The sequence below is a fragment of the Rhinatrema bivittatum genome, chromosome 9 (genome assembly GCF_901001135.1).
Source record: "Rhinatrema bivittatum chromosome 9, aRhiBiv1.1, whole genome shotgun sequence".
In the NCBI taxonomy this organism is placed as follows: domain Eukaryota; kingdom Metazoa; phylum Chordata; class Amphibia; order Gymnophiona; family Rhinatrematidae; genus Rhinatrema; species Rhinatrema bivittatum.
Window position 1 is genome coordinate 252,341,469 of NC_042623.1, and position 18,051 is coordinate 252,359,519.

General features: G+C 39.3%; 1 protein-coding gene across 13 annotated transcripts in view; it reads left to right on the forward strand.

Moving 5' to 3' along the window:
- TNIK (TRAF2 and NCK interacting kinase) overlaps window positions 1–18,051 on the forward strand; it is a 559,589-nt gene that overhangs the window by 532,605 nt on the left and 8,933 nt on the right. For all 13 annotated transcript variants that reach the window (XM_029617206.1, XM_029617211.1, XM_029617208.1 and 10 more), the window contains one exon: window positions 766–905. In XM_029617206.1, coding sequence (XP_029473066.1) covers window positions 766–905 — 140 coding nt within the window. The remainder of the gene's footprint in view (window positions 1–765; window positions 906–18,051) is intronic.

Below are 18,051 nucleotides of genomic sequence, written 5' to 3' on the forward strand. Positions count from 1 at the left end.
TACATAAATCATATTTATGTATTTAAAAATATTGTATACTGCACCATCAGCAGAGCTATCAAGGCTATTTATAATTAAACAGCCATAAAAATATGTAAAACAATAACACGATGAGAAATGTGTGCGAAATACTAGTGAAAGAAAAACTGCATTGATGAGCTGGAAACTGATTTGCATGTAATGTCACCCTGTGTGATCCTGCAGGGTACATTATCCTACTGGCCCAATATACAGAAAGTGTCCTAAATCAGGCTTAAAGTAGAATTTATTATGCATGTTATTTGCAGCATCACTCCTAATTGTATGTTAACATTTTATATACCTAAAACTAACCCCCAGTAAAATATTAACAAAATATTCACCACACACTGCTGCTTTCCTCAAAACTACAAGAGCAAAGTTCATCTTAGCCCTGTTCAGAGTTCTCTCTGCTTATGAACTTTGCTCACCCATGCAAAATGTATACCTCTTTTTTTAAATTACAAAATTATAAGGTTTAACAGTAAATGTTGCACTTGCCAAGGTTCCCTGAGGGTCAGTCAATGTATGAAGCTGCCTGCACTCATTCACACATTTCTCTTTACAAAGATTCAATGACTGAGGCCATGAGTCTCACAACCACGCACCTCCTACCGTCCCTACTACTTATGTGCGTATACGCTCATTTTACCCGCGCAAGTACTTTGAAAATTTTCCCCATTGTTTGACAGTATTGCCAGGTTGTGTGTTCAGAGTTGAAAATTTGTTTTGTTTCGTTTTTTCCAGCTTACATTCACTCCAACCAAATAATGGGCTGGGGAGAAAAAGCCATCGAGATCCGTTCTGTGGAAACCGGACACTTGGATGGAGTATTTATGCACAAACGGGCTCAGAGGTTAAAATTTTTATGTGAGAGGAATGATAAGGTAAACCAGTTTCAGTACTTGTATTAAAGTATTTTATGTCATGGGACGCGTGCCATCACGGGAGGTTTGAAAGAGTAGGTTACGCAAGCATTTGTCTGGGATAGTTTAAGTGTGCTGAGCCCTGCTTCTTGAGTTCCCCCGGATCTGTTTCTGTATGATTCTGTGGCCTGAGTGAATAGTGGTTTAGCGAAGGTGATTAGTGGAAAATGTCTTACATTTCTGCACTGTTCTTATTGTAATGGCGTACGACCAACATACGTGGCTCTCTGAAGCAACTACAGCTGGCATGCTAAATTTGCCAGGAATTACTTCTCCATCATAACGGAATAAATTGAGGATTACCATATTGTTTCCAAGCCAGGTAATCAACTTTTCCACCAGTGTCCATGCAGATAGGTAAGAAAACCAAGAAATAAGGCGAGGGCTACCATATAGTCTTTTCGTTGTTGTCTTGTGCCTCTGGCAGGCTGCCATTCACAAATGATGTACTAATTGGATGAATTATTCTCTTCACTTAATCAGAACCAATAACTGTATTAGCTCCTCATGGAAGCTTGCTTTCTTTTGATCACTTAGTAACGACAGAGGTGGCATTAGAGGTCCCATTAAGCATTATGTTACTTGCATTGAGACCCAGAAACATAGACGTGTATGAATATGCCAGCAGGTGATCATTCTTTAAATGTATGTAATTGTGAGTTTAATTCCAGATATGAGCATGTAAAATTTATGGAAAGATCATCAAGGGCCTGATTTACTAAGGCTTTTCTGTCATCTGTAGTGATAGGAAAAGACCTTGATGAATCACACTCTGTACTCCCTGTTATGATTCTTATCTAAAGTACATATGAACGGGGAACAAATTGACTTGCTTTTTTGTTGCTGGATGTATATGTTTATTGAATTCACAAGAATATTTTGTACAGTTTCCATTTAGTGAAACATATGTCAGTGGGAGGATACTACTACCATATTGTACAACATAGTTTATCTAATGTGACAACATAAAAGGTTGGAAATACAGCACCTAGATTGCATAATAATTTATAGATATACAGATTTCCTGAAATTTTCTAAATCTATGAATTTTTTGGTTATAACTGCTTATATGGATGGGCAGACTAGATATGTTGTATGGTCTTTTTCTATTATAATGTTTCTATGTTTGTACATCAGATATATTATATTCCATCAAATATTTATTTATTTATTCATTTGAAAAATCTTATATACCGCTTTCTCCATACAAATGTTCATATATTTCTATAAAAGAACAATCTTTCCATTTATTCAGGCCAAGGATAGTAAAATATCTATCAATTTTATATTACAATATAATTTTCTTCAATAATTGCAGTCAATTACCAAATAATAATTTTAAATAAATACTCACACTGGATATTCAGAATATCCTTAATCCTGCTGCACACTCCTGTCCAAAATTTCCTTATGTTGTTACATAAATATATGTGAGAATTCTCTATGTGGCAAAACTAACATTTATTTTCTCCCTGAGTATTAATATGCCTATTTACTAATCTGCAATAACACATTAAAGAATTTTAAAAGTTGAAATCGGCATTCAGTATGCATTATAAACACATTATCATATGACACCAGTGACTGCTTTACTGATCTCACAGGGGAAATCCGGCACAATGCATGCCAAAAAAATGAGCCACTTCACATACAAATGTAAAGCAGCTCATTACTATTCAAATGGATTAATGTGGATCATCGTAATCTGCATTAAGCCATGGAAGTTAACTGCACTTCATAAGGTGCAGTTAACTTCTGCCAAGAGCATGGGCAGGCTAACTTGCTCTCTGATGCTTTCGGGCACATCCCTCCCGTCAGGTGATTTTTAAAAAGGCAAGATGTCCTGAGTTCCAACCCCCCCCCCCCCCCCCCGCCCCCAACCAGTAACAAATCCCCCTCCCAAAACCTTGCCCCCTCGAACCTCCTTCCTGGCATACCCCCTCAAAATGTGTAAATATTTAAGCCCCGGCTCTGACCCCCCTACCTCCTCCCTCCTCCTGGACCCCTTCACTCCTTACCGGCAAGAGCCCTCAGGTCGGTTATAGGAGAAGTGCCTTAGTTATCATCCAGAATGGGGGCAAACAGAAGCATCGGGTCAGTTGCTTTCAGTTTGGATGACAGTGCAGGTGAGGGAGGAGTTACTGGTGATTGCTCCTGCCCCATTATCAAGCTGGAGAGGGGTCCTGAAGGGATGAGGAGGCTTGGGGGGAATTCGTCTTGGGGTGGGGGTGGTATTTTGGGTGAATGGGTGGATGGGGTTCAGAGCCAGGAGAGGAGCTTATATATTTTCACATGTGGGAGGGATATGTCAGGGAAGTGGAACCTGGAGGTTTCAGTTTTGGGGTAGTTTTCAGTGCATTATGTCCCTTTAAACATTTTGCATGGTTTTAACATAGTTTAACAAGTAGACCTAAGTTTAGAAATTTGTACCTGTATCCAGACTGCACAATGAACAATAAAATATATCTCAGTGAAGGATGCAGTCATAGAAACCTGCAATTATCTGCTCAAAAATGATCCCATTCTGCAAGTTCCATATAGGCCTCTAATAGGGATGTACATTTGTTTGAAACAAATGAGTAAAATGGGAAGAATGATTCTTCAGGGGGTTTTTTGTTTTTGCATTTCAAATTAACTGAAAATGATGGCAAAAACATCAGAATTTTCATGTTTTTTTTATTTTTGGTATATAGTGCATGCTGTTTGCAAATAGCATACACTATTTCAAATAACACATGCTATTTGCTGAAAATGGAAAAAATAAATAAAATCCCTGAAAACAAAAAACAAACAAAACCTGAAAAATGAATTAACGAAATAAAAGTGAAAAAAATTGAATGTGCACATCCCTAGCCTTTAAGTCCTTTTTCCACCCTTTTTCTACCCCTTTGGCAACCGCTAGTAAGAGCTACTTTAGAAGATGCCAGCACCTTGTCACACATTTTAGAAACCTCTGGAGCACCTCACAATGAATGTATATAATTTTTCCCTGCTAATATTAAGTGTCTCAACTAAATCCACTGAAATCTTTGAGATTATATTAGATTTATTTTTGTCTCTTGGAAGATTATAAGTTCTTTTCTTTCTTAACATCTCCTGTCTCTTCTAGCCAGACCGATTATTGCAAGAATTTTTATTTTTGCCCATTAGGTTGTACTAGAGGAGCATTTTGATAGTTGACTTCTACTTAATTTTCAACAATGCACTCAACTTCCCAAATTTGATATTAATACTGATTTTCCATAATAGTTTTGGTAAGAATCATCCTTGGGAGGAGAAAAGACTAATTATCTTTCCATCTCCAGCTATTGAGGATTATTACTCTCTTTCCTCCAATTTTGTAGCAACAATCCACCTTCTTGAAAAATGGCTGCATAGTTATACAGAAGAAAGTTTGAAAAGCTGATCCCACTTTCCTCTGTGCTCCTTTAAAGTTTCAGAGGGTGATTATGTGGAGGTTTCTTTTTTGAGAAGAAATCATAAAGCCTGCAATCCAGTTTCTGGAAAAATATAGACAACATGCTTGGCATGTAATTATCTCTGTTGCGTAATAGACACGTTAATAGCATTAAGTGTAATGGCAACACTTTAAATAGCTTCATTATTTTCAAATATTAATCAAAATTGTCTTGTCTAAATTACAATGGCATATAACTCCCAATTCTTTTCTCTCCTCCTGTTCCCATTAGCATAAGTAAGAATCTAATATTAAGAGGAAGAGATTCTGATTTGGACCAATTGATTTTGTAACCTTATAAATCCCAAAAACAAAGCAATAGTGTCTAATACTTCAGAATGAAAACTTCTGGCGGTTAATGTATCATATGCTGGGCTGACCCGGGGGCTGACCGGCAGTGCCATGTGGAAGGTCCCTGAGCCAATCCGAAAGATGGCAGAGGGCCCGTGGAGACAGCATTCCCCGCCCCCAGGGCGACTACTAGTGGCCCTATCCAGGGGCCCACGATCACAGGCATTCTGGTACCTGGCCACTGGCCTGGGACCATTGCTGCAATGACCAGATCTAGATATGTTAGGGAGAAATATAAATTGGAGGGGGGGGGGAGGGGGTAATTCCCGGATAGTTGTGGCTGAGCTGAAAGTCCTAAGGAACAGAGGGAAACTGCCAAGTCAAAAAAAAAAATAATGATTTATACATTCAGTGTCGTCAGCACTAAACCCATCAAATACATTAGTTTATCTAATAACAGCTGCTAATGGTCTAGAGCTGACTAGAAAAGTGGGGATAAGGGAGATCCCTGTCTGGTACCTCTATCTAGAATAAAGGAATCTGAAAGAATATTATTCACAAATAACCTCGCTCTAGAGCCCCCATACCACCTGCTTATCATTTGCACAAAAGATTTGCCAAAACCAAATTAAAACCTGAAATAAATGTTCCCATTCTACACAATTGAAAGCCTTTTCAGCATCTAATGAAATTATTACAGCCAGAACTTCCACCTCCTTAGCTCTGTGCAGTATATTATAAAATAGTCCTGCATGATCTGTGGAGTAGTGACCCTTTAAAAAAACCTGAATGATCCATGTGACTTTGCCTAATATTCAAACTAATGTCTGAGCATAAATTTTACAGTCCAAGTTAATTAATGAAATAGTCCTATAATTTGAGAAAGCAGCGAATCTCTGACATAATCATGACCTCAGCAAAATTATGCTCAGCTTTGCTCTGGGAAAGTAAACAAATTAAGGGGTTGAATTAGCACAAGTTTGAAACTTGTGAACAGTAGCACCAATCATCAAGGCTTCAACCCTGCTATTGTCCATTCACACATTTTTCATCATTCAGTAATCTATAAACAAATATTTCTGAAATGGAGAATATAACAAAACCCTCACATTCACTTGCCTTATGTTTTGATCAGAAGTGGCTGGATAGTAGGGATGTGCATTCGTTTTAAACGAAATAGACAATGGCAAAGAAATTGTCTATTTTGGCATGTTTCGGGAGTGCCCCGAAATGAAAAAAATATTACGAAATTTTGTGGAATTTCATATTTCGTGTTAGTGCGCACTAACGGGACTTAGTGCGCACTACATCCCGTTAGTGCGCACTAACTATAGTTTTCTTATTTACAAGCTGAGTGCGCACTAACTAGATGTTAGTGCGCATTAAGGGGCAGATTTTAAAAGCCCTGTGCGCATAAATCCAGCTGGATTTACGCGCGCAGGAGGGTTACACGCGCCGAGCCTATTTTGCATAGGCCTGGTGACGCACGCAAGCCCTAGGTCGCGCGTATGTCCCAGGGCTTGAAAAAAGGAGCGGTCCAGGGTGGGGCATGGCCAGAGGCCTCTGTAGGGCCTCTAGGTGGGGGATCGTGTGCCGGCACTTGGCTGGCGTGCACAACCTACACCTGCCAGGAGGCAGGCGCAGCTTTAAAAACAAAGGTCAGGGGGGGTTTAGGTAGGGTTGGGGGGCGGGTTAGGTAGGGGAAGGGAGGGGAAGGTGGGGGGTAAAAGGAAAGTTCCCTCCGAGGCCGCTCCGATTTCGGAGCGCCTTGGAGGGAACAGGGAAAGTCATCGGGGCTCTCCTAGGGCTCAGCACGTGCAAGGTGCACAAGTCTGCACCCCCTTGTGCTCGCCGACCCCGGATTTTATAACATGCGCATGACTGCCCGCGCATGTTATAAAATCAGGCGTAGATTTGTGCACGCTGGGTTGCGCGTACAAATCTACACCCGCGCGTACCTCTTAAAATCTGGCCCTATGTCTGTTAGTGCGCACTACCTGGTTTTCTTATTTCAGAGTTAGTGCACCCTAATAGGACTTAGGCTGCACTAACTGGATGTTAGCACGTACTAACTAAAGTTAGTGCGCATTAACAAAACATGTTACCAATAAGTTAAAAATTGTCAATTGGGGAGCAGTTCATTAGCTAGAGGTATGGTTCTGCATTCCCATTGGCTGTCTCCTTACTGTCTCCTTATAAAGAGACAGCCAATGGGAATGCAGAACCATGGGACTTAATGTGCACTAACATTAGTCCCCTTAGTGCACACTAAGCCCGAAATTAGGGAAACGCGAAATAAATATCTCCCAAACCATTATAAAAACAAAATTTGGCAGATAACAACCCGAAACGAAAACCGCACGAAAAACAAAATCAGGGCACATCCCTGATGCATAAGCATGCAGGCTGAAACTCTTAAAGGCTTGCTTACCTTAGAAAATGTACATCTCAATAGGTGGACAGGTTTGAAGTAGAGTGATTGTTGGGATAAGCCCTTTTTTTATTTTTTTTAAGTAGCTGAGATATTGTTCTGGGGGGATAGATACTAAAACTCACAGAAATTGTAGCAAACATCATATCTTGCCACTGATGCCGGGAAATTAAATCTTCATTTATTTCCACCGTAAAATCATCCAGTCCCAGTGACTTTTGAGGCGTTAGATATTTAGTACTTTCTGAATTTTCTTTTCTGTAACTGTAGAGTGGATTTATTATTTTTTTCCTTCAGATCTACCGGGGGCCAATCCAATGTATTAAATGCCATTAGTGTCCGGCCAATACAGATTGGAAGAATGTGCATTAAATTGTTGGGCAATCTCATTAGCCTTATAAATAATCATACTGTAATGACTGTAAAGCTTAACTTCGTTCCCTATTCAATTTTTGCTTGTAATTATTATGCTAATAAGTAACCATATTTATGACTCTCTGAATATTACCTTTGTGTAAGTAAATACATTTACTCACATGTTGACTATACAAATGGTATTATATTTGTATTTCAGTTTCTGAACTTGCATCAATAAAGTGCACTCTTTCCTTTTGATGTGTTGGTTCTCTATGTGTTTTATTACTCACTTTCCAAACGGTGGATTTATTTTCCTGCTTCCTAAAAGTTACTTTAAAGGCATCCCATTTAGTAGCAGGTGACACCTCGCATAAATCATTAAATGCAAAATATTCCACAATTGCCTTGTTAACATGAACTACTAAATCCAGTGCCTCAAGAAGCCTATTGCTGAAGTGCCAAATCGAATTGGGAAGATTTGCACCCTCCCAGTTTAATGTTGGATTCCAGCATGATCAGATATTTGCCATATTAGCCCAAATATAAGATGAGGTTTTTATAGCTTTTTTGCATATCCAAAAACCAATGATATTCTAGTATTTTAGATAGGTGGGCGATACCTTTTAAAATAAATAATTGCTGCTAAAGCAAGGAGGGAGGAGGCGAAGACAGCACTAGCTCTGCGTTTTTGCTCGAGTTTTCCTGGTGATGCTCCATGGCACCACAGCCCTGCTGCCCAATGGGTTTCTGCAGCTAGGAAGCACACACCCAGTCCCTCCTGCTGATTACTGATTTAAAGTCTTCCCGCCCTGCAGGGCTGGCGGTATCATGGCCCTGAGTGAGGGTCGGCTTTCTGCTGTCCTATTTCAAGGCTGCTCACTGACTGTTTTGGCCCCCTCTCCCAATGTGAAACATAGAGTGACAGAGACTGGCAGGGTCTGCAGCCACTGGTGTTTCTCCTGAGCCCAACCTGGTGAGAGTATAGTCTATTAGCTTGCCAGCAGATGGACCCATGCAGTTTATTTATTTATTTATTTATTTATTAACTTTTGATATACCGACATTCATAGGACATATCATGCCGGTTTACAATCAACTCTTGTAGCGAGGAAAGAGAAATTACAAAATAATTTGTAAGGGAAGGGGAGCAGGAATAGAAAAAGGAGAGAGGGGGGTGGGTGAGAGCAAGCGCATAAGTAGCGTGAAGAAATAGAGGTTGCAGAGCGTAAAGGAGAGAAGGAAAGTAGATAGGAACTATATTCAAAAACATTAAGGCAACAACATTTCAATGATTATATAGATAACGTTTCCTTGAGATACATCATTATTAGAGGGTAGCAGGGCTGGACGCCATGAAGGGGTTTAGGTTTGATTGGCATCTGGGTAGGCCTGTAAGAAGAGCCAGGTTTTGATGCCTTTTTTGAAGTGGGGTAGGGAAGGTTCAAGGCGGAGGGACATGGGGAGTGAGTTCCATAGGGTGGGGCCAGCTATGGTAAAAGCTCTTTCTCTGGTAAGGGAGAGGTGTGCAGTTTTGAGGGGTGGAATGTGTAGGGTTCCTGCGAGGGTGGTTCTGGAAGGGCGATTACAGGCACGGAAGTGTGGCATTTCCTTGAGCCATGCAGGATTGTTTTTGTAGAGCACATTGTGAAGAACGGTGAGGGTTTGGTATTTTATCCGGAAAGGGATGGGGTATACTGGTATACAGGGTCATTCTTTAAAATGCAATGGGCCGTTATCACGTGCGATAATGCCCTAATGTACACGATAATGGGCACATCGCAGTGGTAACATTTAAATTAGGGGAAGGGGTGGAGCTAGGCAGGATTTTGGGCAGGGTTAAGGCTAATGAGCTGGCAGCATCACTGCAAGCGATAATGTTTTAGACATTACCGCCAGCAGTAGTGCGGGAAACAGCACCACCTTTTGCCGTGGCACTATGGGGGCAATAGTGTGCAGCGAAACCGCACTGCCGTGATGCAGCCGGCTGCACCCTGTCACCCACCCACCCCCCCCATCCTTTTTTTCGCCGCAGCTCATCATTCCGCTAGGCCCTAGTTTGGAGACATGGGGGGAAGTCGGTGTCCCCATAAATTCTCCAGGTGGAAGCGCTGAATTGGGCTCCCTCTGCCCCTCCGAATATGATCTCTCTACACCTTGCCCCTCCCCCGCCAAACAAAGCAGACAAACTATGCCTATGCCTATGTGTATGGGAAAGATTAAAGGAGATATGGCCAAAATCATGCAGCCAGTCAAATTGCAATATCTCACAGTCCCAGCACCTCCCTTCTTATAGGATACTGCTAAGACTCAAGGCCAGACTTTACCAATTTCATCTATTTTCCCTCCCTCTCCAGGAAGAGAAGGGAATAGAGAGAGGGAGAGAGAGGAATATGGATCTGCTGTAGCAAAAAGAAAGGAAAAGACTAGAAAAATATTACTAGTGGACAGTAAAAGAAAAAAAGAACTCTAGAAATTCCAGTTAAAGAGGAAGAGGAACCAACTAGAACAAAGGGGAAAGCCGACAGTCGCTCAGTAGCGCATGGTTCGGAGAGAGGTATCTTTAAAGGATTCTATTGATGCATTAGAATTAGGGCATCCCGACAGTGAGGTTCCAATAATAAGAAAAGTAGTCCAAGTGCCTGTAACTAAAAACTCACCTGAGCCAAAAAATTCTAACTTATCCCTATCAATTAAAAAGCAGAATGAAAATACAAACAAAAAACAAACTTTGAAATGTTTCTATGCTAATTCCAGACGTCTAAGAAGTAAGATGGGAGAATTAGAATGTATAGCAGTGAATGATGACATAGACTTAATTGGCATCTCAGAGACATGGTGGAAGGAGGATAACCAATGGGACAGTGCTATACCGGAGTACAAATTATATCGCAATGACAGAGAGGAGCACCCAGGATGCGGTGTGGTGCTTTATGTCCGGGATGTCATAGAGTCCAACAGGTTAAACATCCTGCATTTGACTAAATGCAAAATTGAATCTTTATGGGTAGAAATCCCTTGTGTGTCGGGGAAGACTAGTGATAAGAGTATACTATCGTCCACCTGGTCAAGATGGTGAGATGGACAGTGAAATGCTAAGAGAAATTAGGGAAGCTAACCAAATCAGTAGTGCGGTAATAATGGGAGACTTCAATTACCCCAATATTGACTGGGTAAATGTATCATCGGGACACGCTAGAGAGATAACGTTCCTGGATGGAATAAATGATAGCTTTATGGAGCAATTGGTTCAGGAACCGACGAGAAAGAGAGCAATTTTAGATCTAATTCTCAGTGGAGCACAGGATTTGGTGAAAGAGGTAACGGTGGTGGGGCCACTTGCAATAGTGATCATAATATGATCAAATTTGAATTAATGACTGGAAGAAGAACAGTATGCAAATCCACGGCTCTCGTTTTAAACTTTCAAAAAGGAAACTTTGATAAAATGAGAAAAATTGTTAGAAAAAAACTGAAAGGAGCAGCTACAAAAGAAAAAGTGTGCAAGAGGCATGGTCATTGTTAAAAAAAATACCATTCTAGAAGCACAGTCCAGATGTATTACACACATTAAGAAAGGTGGAAAGAAGGCAAAACGATTACCGGCATGGTTAAAAGGGGAGGTGAAAGAAGCTATTTTAGCCAAAAGATCTTCATTCAAAAATTGGAAGAAGGATCCAACAGAAGAAAATAGGATAATACATAAACATTGACAAGTTAAATGTAAGACATTGATAAGACATGCTAAGAGAGAATTTGAAAAGAAGTTGGCCGTAGAGGCAAAAACTCACAGTAAAAACTTTTTAAAATAATTCCAAAGCAGAAAGCCTGTGAGGGAGTCAGTTGGACCGTTAGATGATCGAGGGGTTGAAGGGGCACTTAGAGAAGATAAGGCCATCGCGGAAATATTAAATGATTTCTTTGCTTCGGTGTTTACTGAAGAGGATGTTGTGGAGGTACCCATACTGGAGAAGGTTTTCATGGGTAATGATTCAGATGGACTGAATCAAATCACGGTGAACCTAGAAGATGTGGTAGACCTGATTGACAAACTGAAGAGTAGCAAATCACCTGGACCGGATGGTATACACCCCAGAGTTCTGAAGGAACTAAAAAATGAAATTTCAGACCTATTAGTAAAAATTTGTAACCTATCATTAAAATCATCCATTGTACCTGAAGACTGGAGGATAGCAAATATAACCCCAATATTTAAAAAGGGCTCCAGAAGTGATCCGGAAAACTACAGACCGGTTAGCCTGACTTCAGTGCCAGGAAAAAATAGTAGAAAGTGTTCTAAATATCAAAATCACAGAACATATAGAAAGACATGGTTTAATAGAACAAAGTCAGCATGGCTTTACCCAAGGCAATCTGCTTCACTTTTTTGAAGGAGTTAATAAACATGTGGATAAAGGTGAACCGGTAGATGTAGTATACTTGGATTTTCAGAAGGCATTTGACACAGTTCCTCCTGAGAGGCTTCTAGAAAAAGTAAAAAGTCATGGGATTGGTGGCTATGTCCTTTCGTGGATTGCAAACTGGCTAAAAGACAGGAAACAGAGAGTAGGATTAAATGGACAATTTTCTCAGTGGAAGGGAGTGGGCAGTGGGATGCCTCAGGGATCTGTATTGGGACTCTTACTTTTCAATATATTTATAAATGATCTGGAAAGAAATACGACGAGTGAGATAATCATATTTGCAGATGATACAAAATTGTTCAGAGTAGTTAAATCACAAGCAGATTGTGATAAATTGCAGGAAGACCTTGTGAGACTGGAAAATTGGGCATCAAAATGGCAGATGAAATTTAATAAGTGCAAGGTGATGCATATAGGGAAAAATAACCCATGCTATAGTTACACAATGTTAGGTTCCATATTAGGTGCTACAACCCAAGAAAGAGATCTAGGCGTCATAGTGGATAACACATTGAAATCATCGGTTCAGTGTGCTGCGGCAGTCAAAAAAGCAAACAATATTGGGAATTATTAGAAAGGGAATGGTGAATAAAATGGAAAATGTCATAATACCTCTGTATTGCTCCATGGTGAAGACCGCACCTTGAATACTGTGTACAATTTTAAAAAAAGATATAATTGCGATGGAGAAGGTACAGAGAAGGACTACCAAAATGATAAGGGGAATAGAACAGCTCCCCTATGAGGAAAGACTAAAGAGGTTAGGACTTTTCAGTTTGGAGAGGAGACGGCTGAGGGGGGATATGATAGAGGTTTTTAAAATCATGAGAGGTCTAGAACGAGTAGATGTGAATCGGTTATTTACTCTTTCGGATAATAGAAAGACTAGGGGGCACTCCATGAAGTTAGCATGTGGCACATTTAAAACTAATCGGAGAAAGTTCTTTTTTACTCAATGCACAATTAAACTCTGGAATTTGTTGCCAGAGGATGTGGTTAGTGCAGTTACTATAGCTGTGTTTAAAAAAGGATTGGATAAGTTCTTGGAGGAGAAGTCCATTACCTGCTATTAATTAAGTTGACTTAGAAAATAGCCACTGTTATTACTAGCAACGGTAACATGGAATAGACTTAGTTTTGGGGTACTTGCCAGGTTCTTATGATCTGGATTGGCCATTGTTGGAAACAGAATGCTGGGCTTGATGGACCCTTGGTCTGAACCAGTATGGCATGTTCTTATGTTCTTAACATTAAAGACAGTGGAAAGTGGGATTTCAGGGAGAAGACAGAGAGCAGAAAGAAGTTAACGATTTAATGGCTGTCAAGATTTGGCATTTTGATATATTTTAAAAAGCATTTTGGTTTTGCATCATAAAAGCAAGAAAAAAAAATTCAAAATGAAAATTATTTCTCTTGGCTTATGATTTATGGGCCAGTACAGTACAATATTATAGTATTCTGCTTGAACTGTGGAAGGCTTAAGTATTGGATATCAAGAAACAGTCTATTCTAGTTAGTTTGAAGAAAAGACTAAAATGTAAAATATAAGAACATGAGAAGTGCCATGCTGGGTCAGACTAATGATCCATCGAGCCCAGCATCCTGGGTACTTCCAAAAACTTGTCCAAACCTTTTTTAGACTAAGCTATATTACTTTAAAAACATTGAAATTTGACATATCCAATCTTATTGCACAAATTGCAAACTTATCCTTGCTGGAGAATTTGGTGAGAATTGTTATTGTAGCTGGGTTTAAAAAAGTTTTGAACAAGTACCTGGAAAAAAAGTCCATAAACCATTATTAAGGTAGATTTGGGGAAATCCACCGCTTATCCCTGGGATAAGCAGCATTGAATCTATCAAGCTTTTAGGATCCTGCCAGATACTTGTGACCTGGATTGGCCACTTGGAAAAAGGATACTGGGCTTGATGGACCTGTGGTCTGACCCAGTATGGCAAATCTTAGGTTCTTAAGTAAAGGTTGCTTGCCTGACTCCTTGAAAAAAAGCATCAGTTAGACCTATTTTGAAAAAAACCTATCTTAGACTCATCCAAATATGCAAACTACCAACCAATATCTTCCTTACCCTTTTTAGGAAAGGACATTGAAGCTATAGTATTGTCCCAACTGATAGACTTTCTTTATGAACACGCCATTCTGGACTACTGTCAGTTTGGGTTTAGAAAGCCATTTTCTACCAAGACCTTACTTTTATCTAGTTTGAACAACATTATTTGTGGATTCCACAGGGGGGACTATCTATGTAATTTTATCCTCCGCATTTGACACAACAGATCATGAAATTCTTTTAGCCAGGCTGAATGCCTTCAGCTTATCTGGAACTGTTCTAAAATGGTTCACTTCATACCTAACTAATAGATCTTAGCAGATCAGAATGGGAAATGTAGTCTCTGCATGGAAATCTGTGCCCACTGGATTTCCCTAAGGCTCTGCTTCATCGGCAATTCTTTTTAACATATTCCTCATCCGTCTAGATAAAATATTTGCATGTCTTGGCATAAATGTTCTAGTTATGCCGACAATATTCTAGTTTTTATTCCCTTCAATTCCTCAAGGTCCAATACTTTTGATTTAATATCATTATGCTTAAAAACAATAACATGGTGGTTATTCCATAATAAATTGCTGTTAAATATACAGAATGAGTTGATTATATTGAGTTCCTATCCTTTATTGACTTCTCCACATGACTTTGAATTTCATGATCATAGGATACTTATCACTCAGACAGTCTGAAATTTGGGCATGAGCCTTGATACCTTGTTATTGTTCTGACCACAGGTAAAATCAATTGTCATAACCTCCTTCTGTAAACTAAGACTTCTCCGACATCTAAAATCCCTGTTAAAACCTCAGGATTTTCAAACTGTACTCCAAGCACTCATACTGACTGGACTCTATTGTAATCCTTTTTTACAGGTTTACCTTGACAACTATCCGAGCATTACAAATAGTTCACAATTCTGGGACCAGGATTCTGATAGGTGCACGGAATGCGCGAACACATAACTCCAGTTCTTGCGTCATTACATTGGCTGCCAGTCGAGTGGCGAGTAAAATACATTATTATACAGCAATAACTGCCTTTTAGGTTAATGCAGGTTTACCTTTTTATAAGCCCTTGTGTAACCTACGATTCACCAATAAAAATCTTTTAGATTTTTCAGCAAAATAGCTCTGGGAGTGGGCCTTCTCAGTAGCAGGTCCAGTATTTGGGAATTCCCTTCCAGAGAATCTGAGAATGCTAGCCTTTCAAAATCCTTTAAAAATGCATTAAAGACATACTTGTTCTCACAAACATTCACAGAGGTTCCATCTCAGTAACACAGGGTAAAACAAATAATACCAGGAAAGAAGCAATGCCAAAATTGAACTATAGATAAATCTATCTAATGCCGGCGCACGCATGTTATAAAATCAGCACTTGAGGGTGCCAAGTGAGGCGGGAGGGTTTGGGTTGGGCCTACCTTCAAATTCTTTTTAGCTAATTTTGAGGGGGGGGGAGAGAGGCTTTTGAGGTCTATAGGCCTGCTATGTTTTTGGAATATTTTAGGGGGGAGTGGGAGTGAGTGCAATGCCCAATATTTGTTTCACTGGGGTGGGGAGTGAGGAATCAGGCCAGCAGGTTCACTAGGCTATTTTTTTTTTTATTTTGGATCGCTACTTAACTGGCCATATTATTTGAATATAGCCAGTTAAGGTAAAGTTATTCAGGAATATGCTTACAGATAACTTTAACCTGGCTGTTAGGGACATCCAGACTTAGCCAAATAACTTATTGAACTAACTCTGAATATCGGAGTTATCCAGATAAGTTTTTCAGCTAAGTGAACTCCACATTGGATTACTCCCAGAATGCTTCCAAGGTATCTGGAAAAATTTTATCCAATTAATGACTTATCTGGAAACAAGTTATCTGGCTAATTGGCCAAGATATGAAAATCTTGGGGTTTATCTGGATAATTTAGAAGTTATCCAGATAAACCCCTTTTAATATTGACCTCATTTAATATTTAGAATGCCTATCTAACACTAGATCCAGTGACTGATTGAAGTCTCACCCTATTTTAAGAATACCTCCTAAAGAGAAATACAATTTTCAAAACTTGGAAAGAATTCCAGTGAAACCACTATTGGGGCATATATACCTAGAAAAAGTTTTTGGTTTTTTTTTGGTACTCAGAAATGCTATACCTGAAGCCCGACTTCCTTCAGTATCTTACTTATTTAATCTTGATTTTAGTTTAATAAATTTAATATACCTCAGTTAATCATATATCACAGCAGTTAACAAAATAACATCAAATAGAATACTACATACAAACATAAGATCAAACAAAATCATCAAAATGAAAACTAAATAAAACATTCTGAATAAACTCCACAAACCTAGTCTGATTCATTAGGTTACTTGCCCACAGCTCCCATCATGGCCACGTCTATTCTAAGTCCTCCTCTCAACAAAGGGTTTGACCTAGTTCTACATGAGCTAATAGAAAAGCTGTGTCTTCATTTTTTTAATGAAATAACCCATAATTGGGTTCCCGTCTTGCTTCTAGCGAAATGGAATTCCAAGGTGTGGGCACTCGATGAGCAAAAGGAGCCCATCTTATTCCTTCTAAACTGATCTCACCTAGTGGGTGAACCCTCCACAGCTCCTGTTTTGAGGAGCAGAGGGCTTGCAGGGGTTTATAGGGAATTAAGGCATTAGCCAAATATTGCAGATCTCTTGTCACACTTTCAAAGTCATACATAAAATCTTAAATCTAATCCTTGTTCGCTGGGAGTCAATGCAATTTCATTAATAATGGAGTGATAACATAATACTTTGAAGCTCCAAAGATTATGTTGGCTGCAGTATTCTATAAAAGCTGTAGTTTTCTTAAAAGCAGTCTTCGTCATACCTACATATAAGGCATCGCAGGCAGTCCAAGTGCGATAAAACTAGTACTTGCACTAAATTTATCGAATCAGTATTTTCCAAGAATGGTCTCAGACTATGGATAAACTGTAAATAATATAAGGTAGTTTTTATCACTTATGGAATTTGTTTTGCCGTTTTTGGCTTGCTGCCTAATGTCACGCCCAGAACTATGACCACTTCTTCAAAGGGGATCTCACTTCTTCCCGTTTCCAGTGTTAGTTTGGGTAAAGAATCCCTTTTCTTGATCCAAACAGCCTCAGATATCTGTGGATTGGCTTTCGATCCACAATAGTAGTAATTAAATTTCTGCCTTTAACAAATCTAGGCCTCAAGGTGGATTACAATCCAACAATATCAATACACCCTAATCACATTAACGTTTTGAAGATTTTTAGAAGCAACAGTCACTCCATTTTCCACTGGCAAAAATGCATATTGCTTGGCCTGCTCCCATTTCAACTTTTGAAATTCTGTACAAAAGAGAAGTGTTTCTTGTAATAATACATCAGCATTTTATGCATTAACATAATTTAAAACCTTTTTAATTGAGTGAGACGTCCCATTCACACTCAGAGATACCAATTTTAATTTAGATGCCGGCATCATTCCCAAATAAATGTACAATCGTTGAATTCCTCACTTTCTTTAAATCAAATTTTATCCCAGATCATTTGAAACTCAAGACTAAGAGCATTTTTTTTTTAGTATCAGCAAACAAGGTAGACCAAACCTTTTGCGATTTCTGCTACTGAATTCTCCCGGAACAAACTACGCACTGCAAAATTACCCCAGAACGTGAGCAACATTCAGAAGAGCTGTAAGAAGAATCTGTAATTCAACCTTTTCTTCCAGCTCCTTGCATTTTCCTCAGACAGTAAAGCTGCTCATTCCTAAGAGGTATACGTGCATACATTACCAGTCTTGTCTGGGTATTTTCACATCTGCCAATGGACTCATGCAATTGAAATCAGAATTGTCTGTTGTCTACGTTTTTGGAGGTGGGGGTTCAAGGATTTAGGTGAACTGCTGAAGGTATCAGCCCATTAGTCAGTGTATATGCAAGTATTTTCAGAACCGTGTACACATATACTTTATAAAATACCTGCTTCTGCATTTAAATCAGGGTAAATAGGTGGACATGTTACACATTTTTATACACCTAAATTATACGCACATATGTTTATAAAATAGATTGGCATTGGAA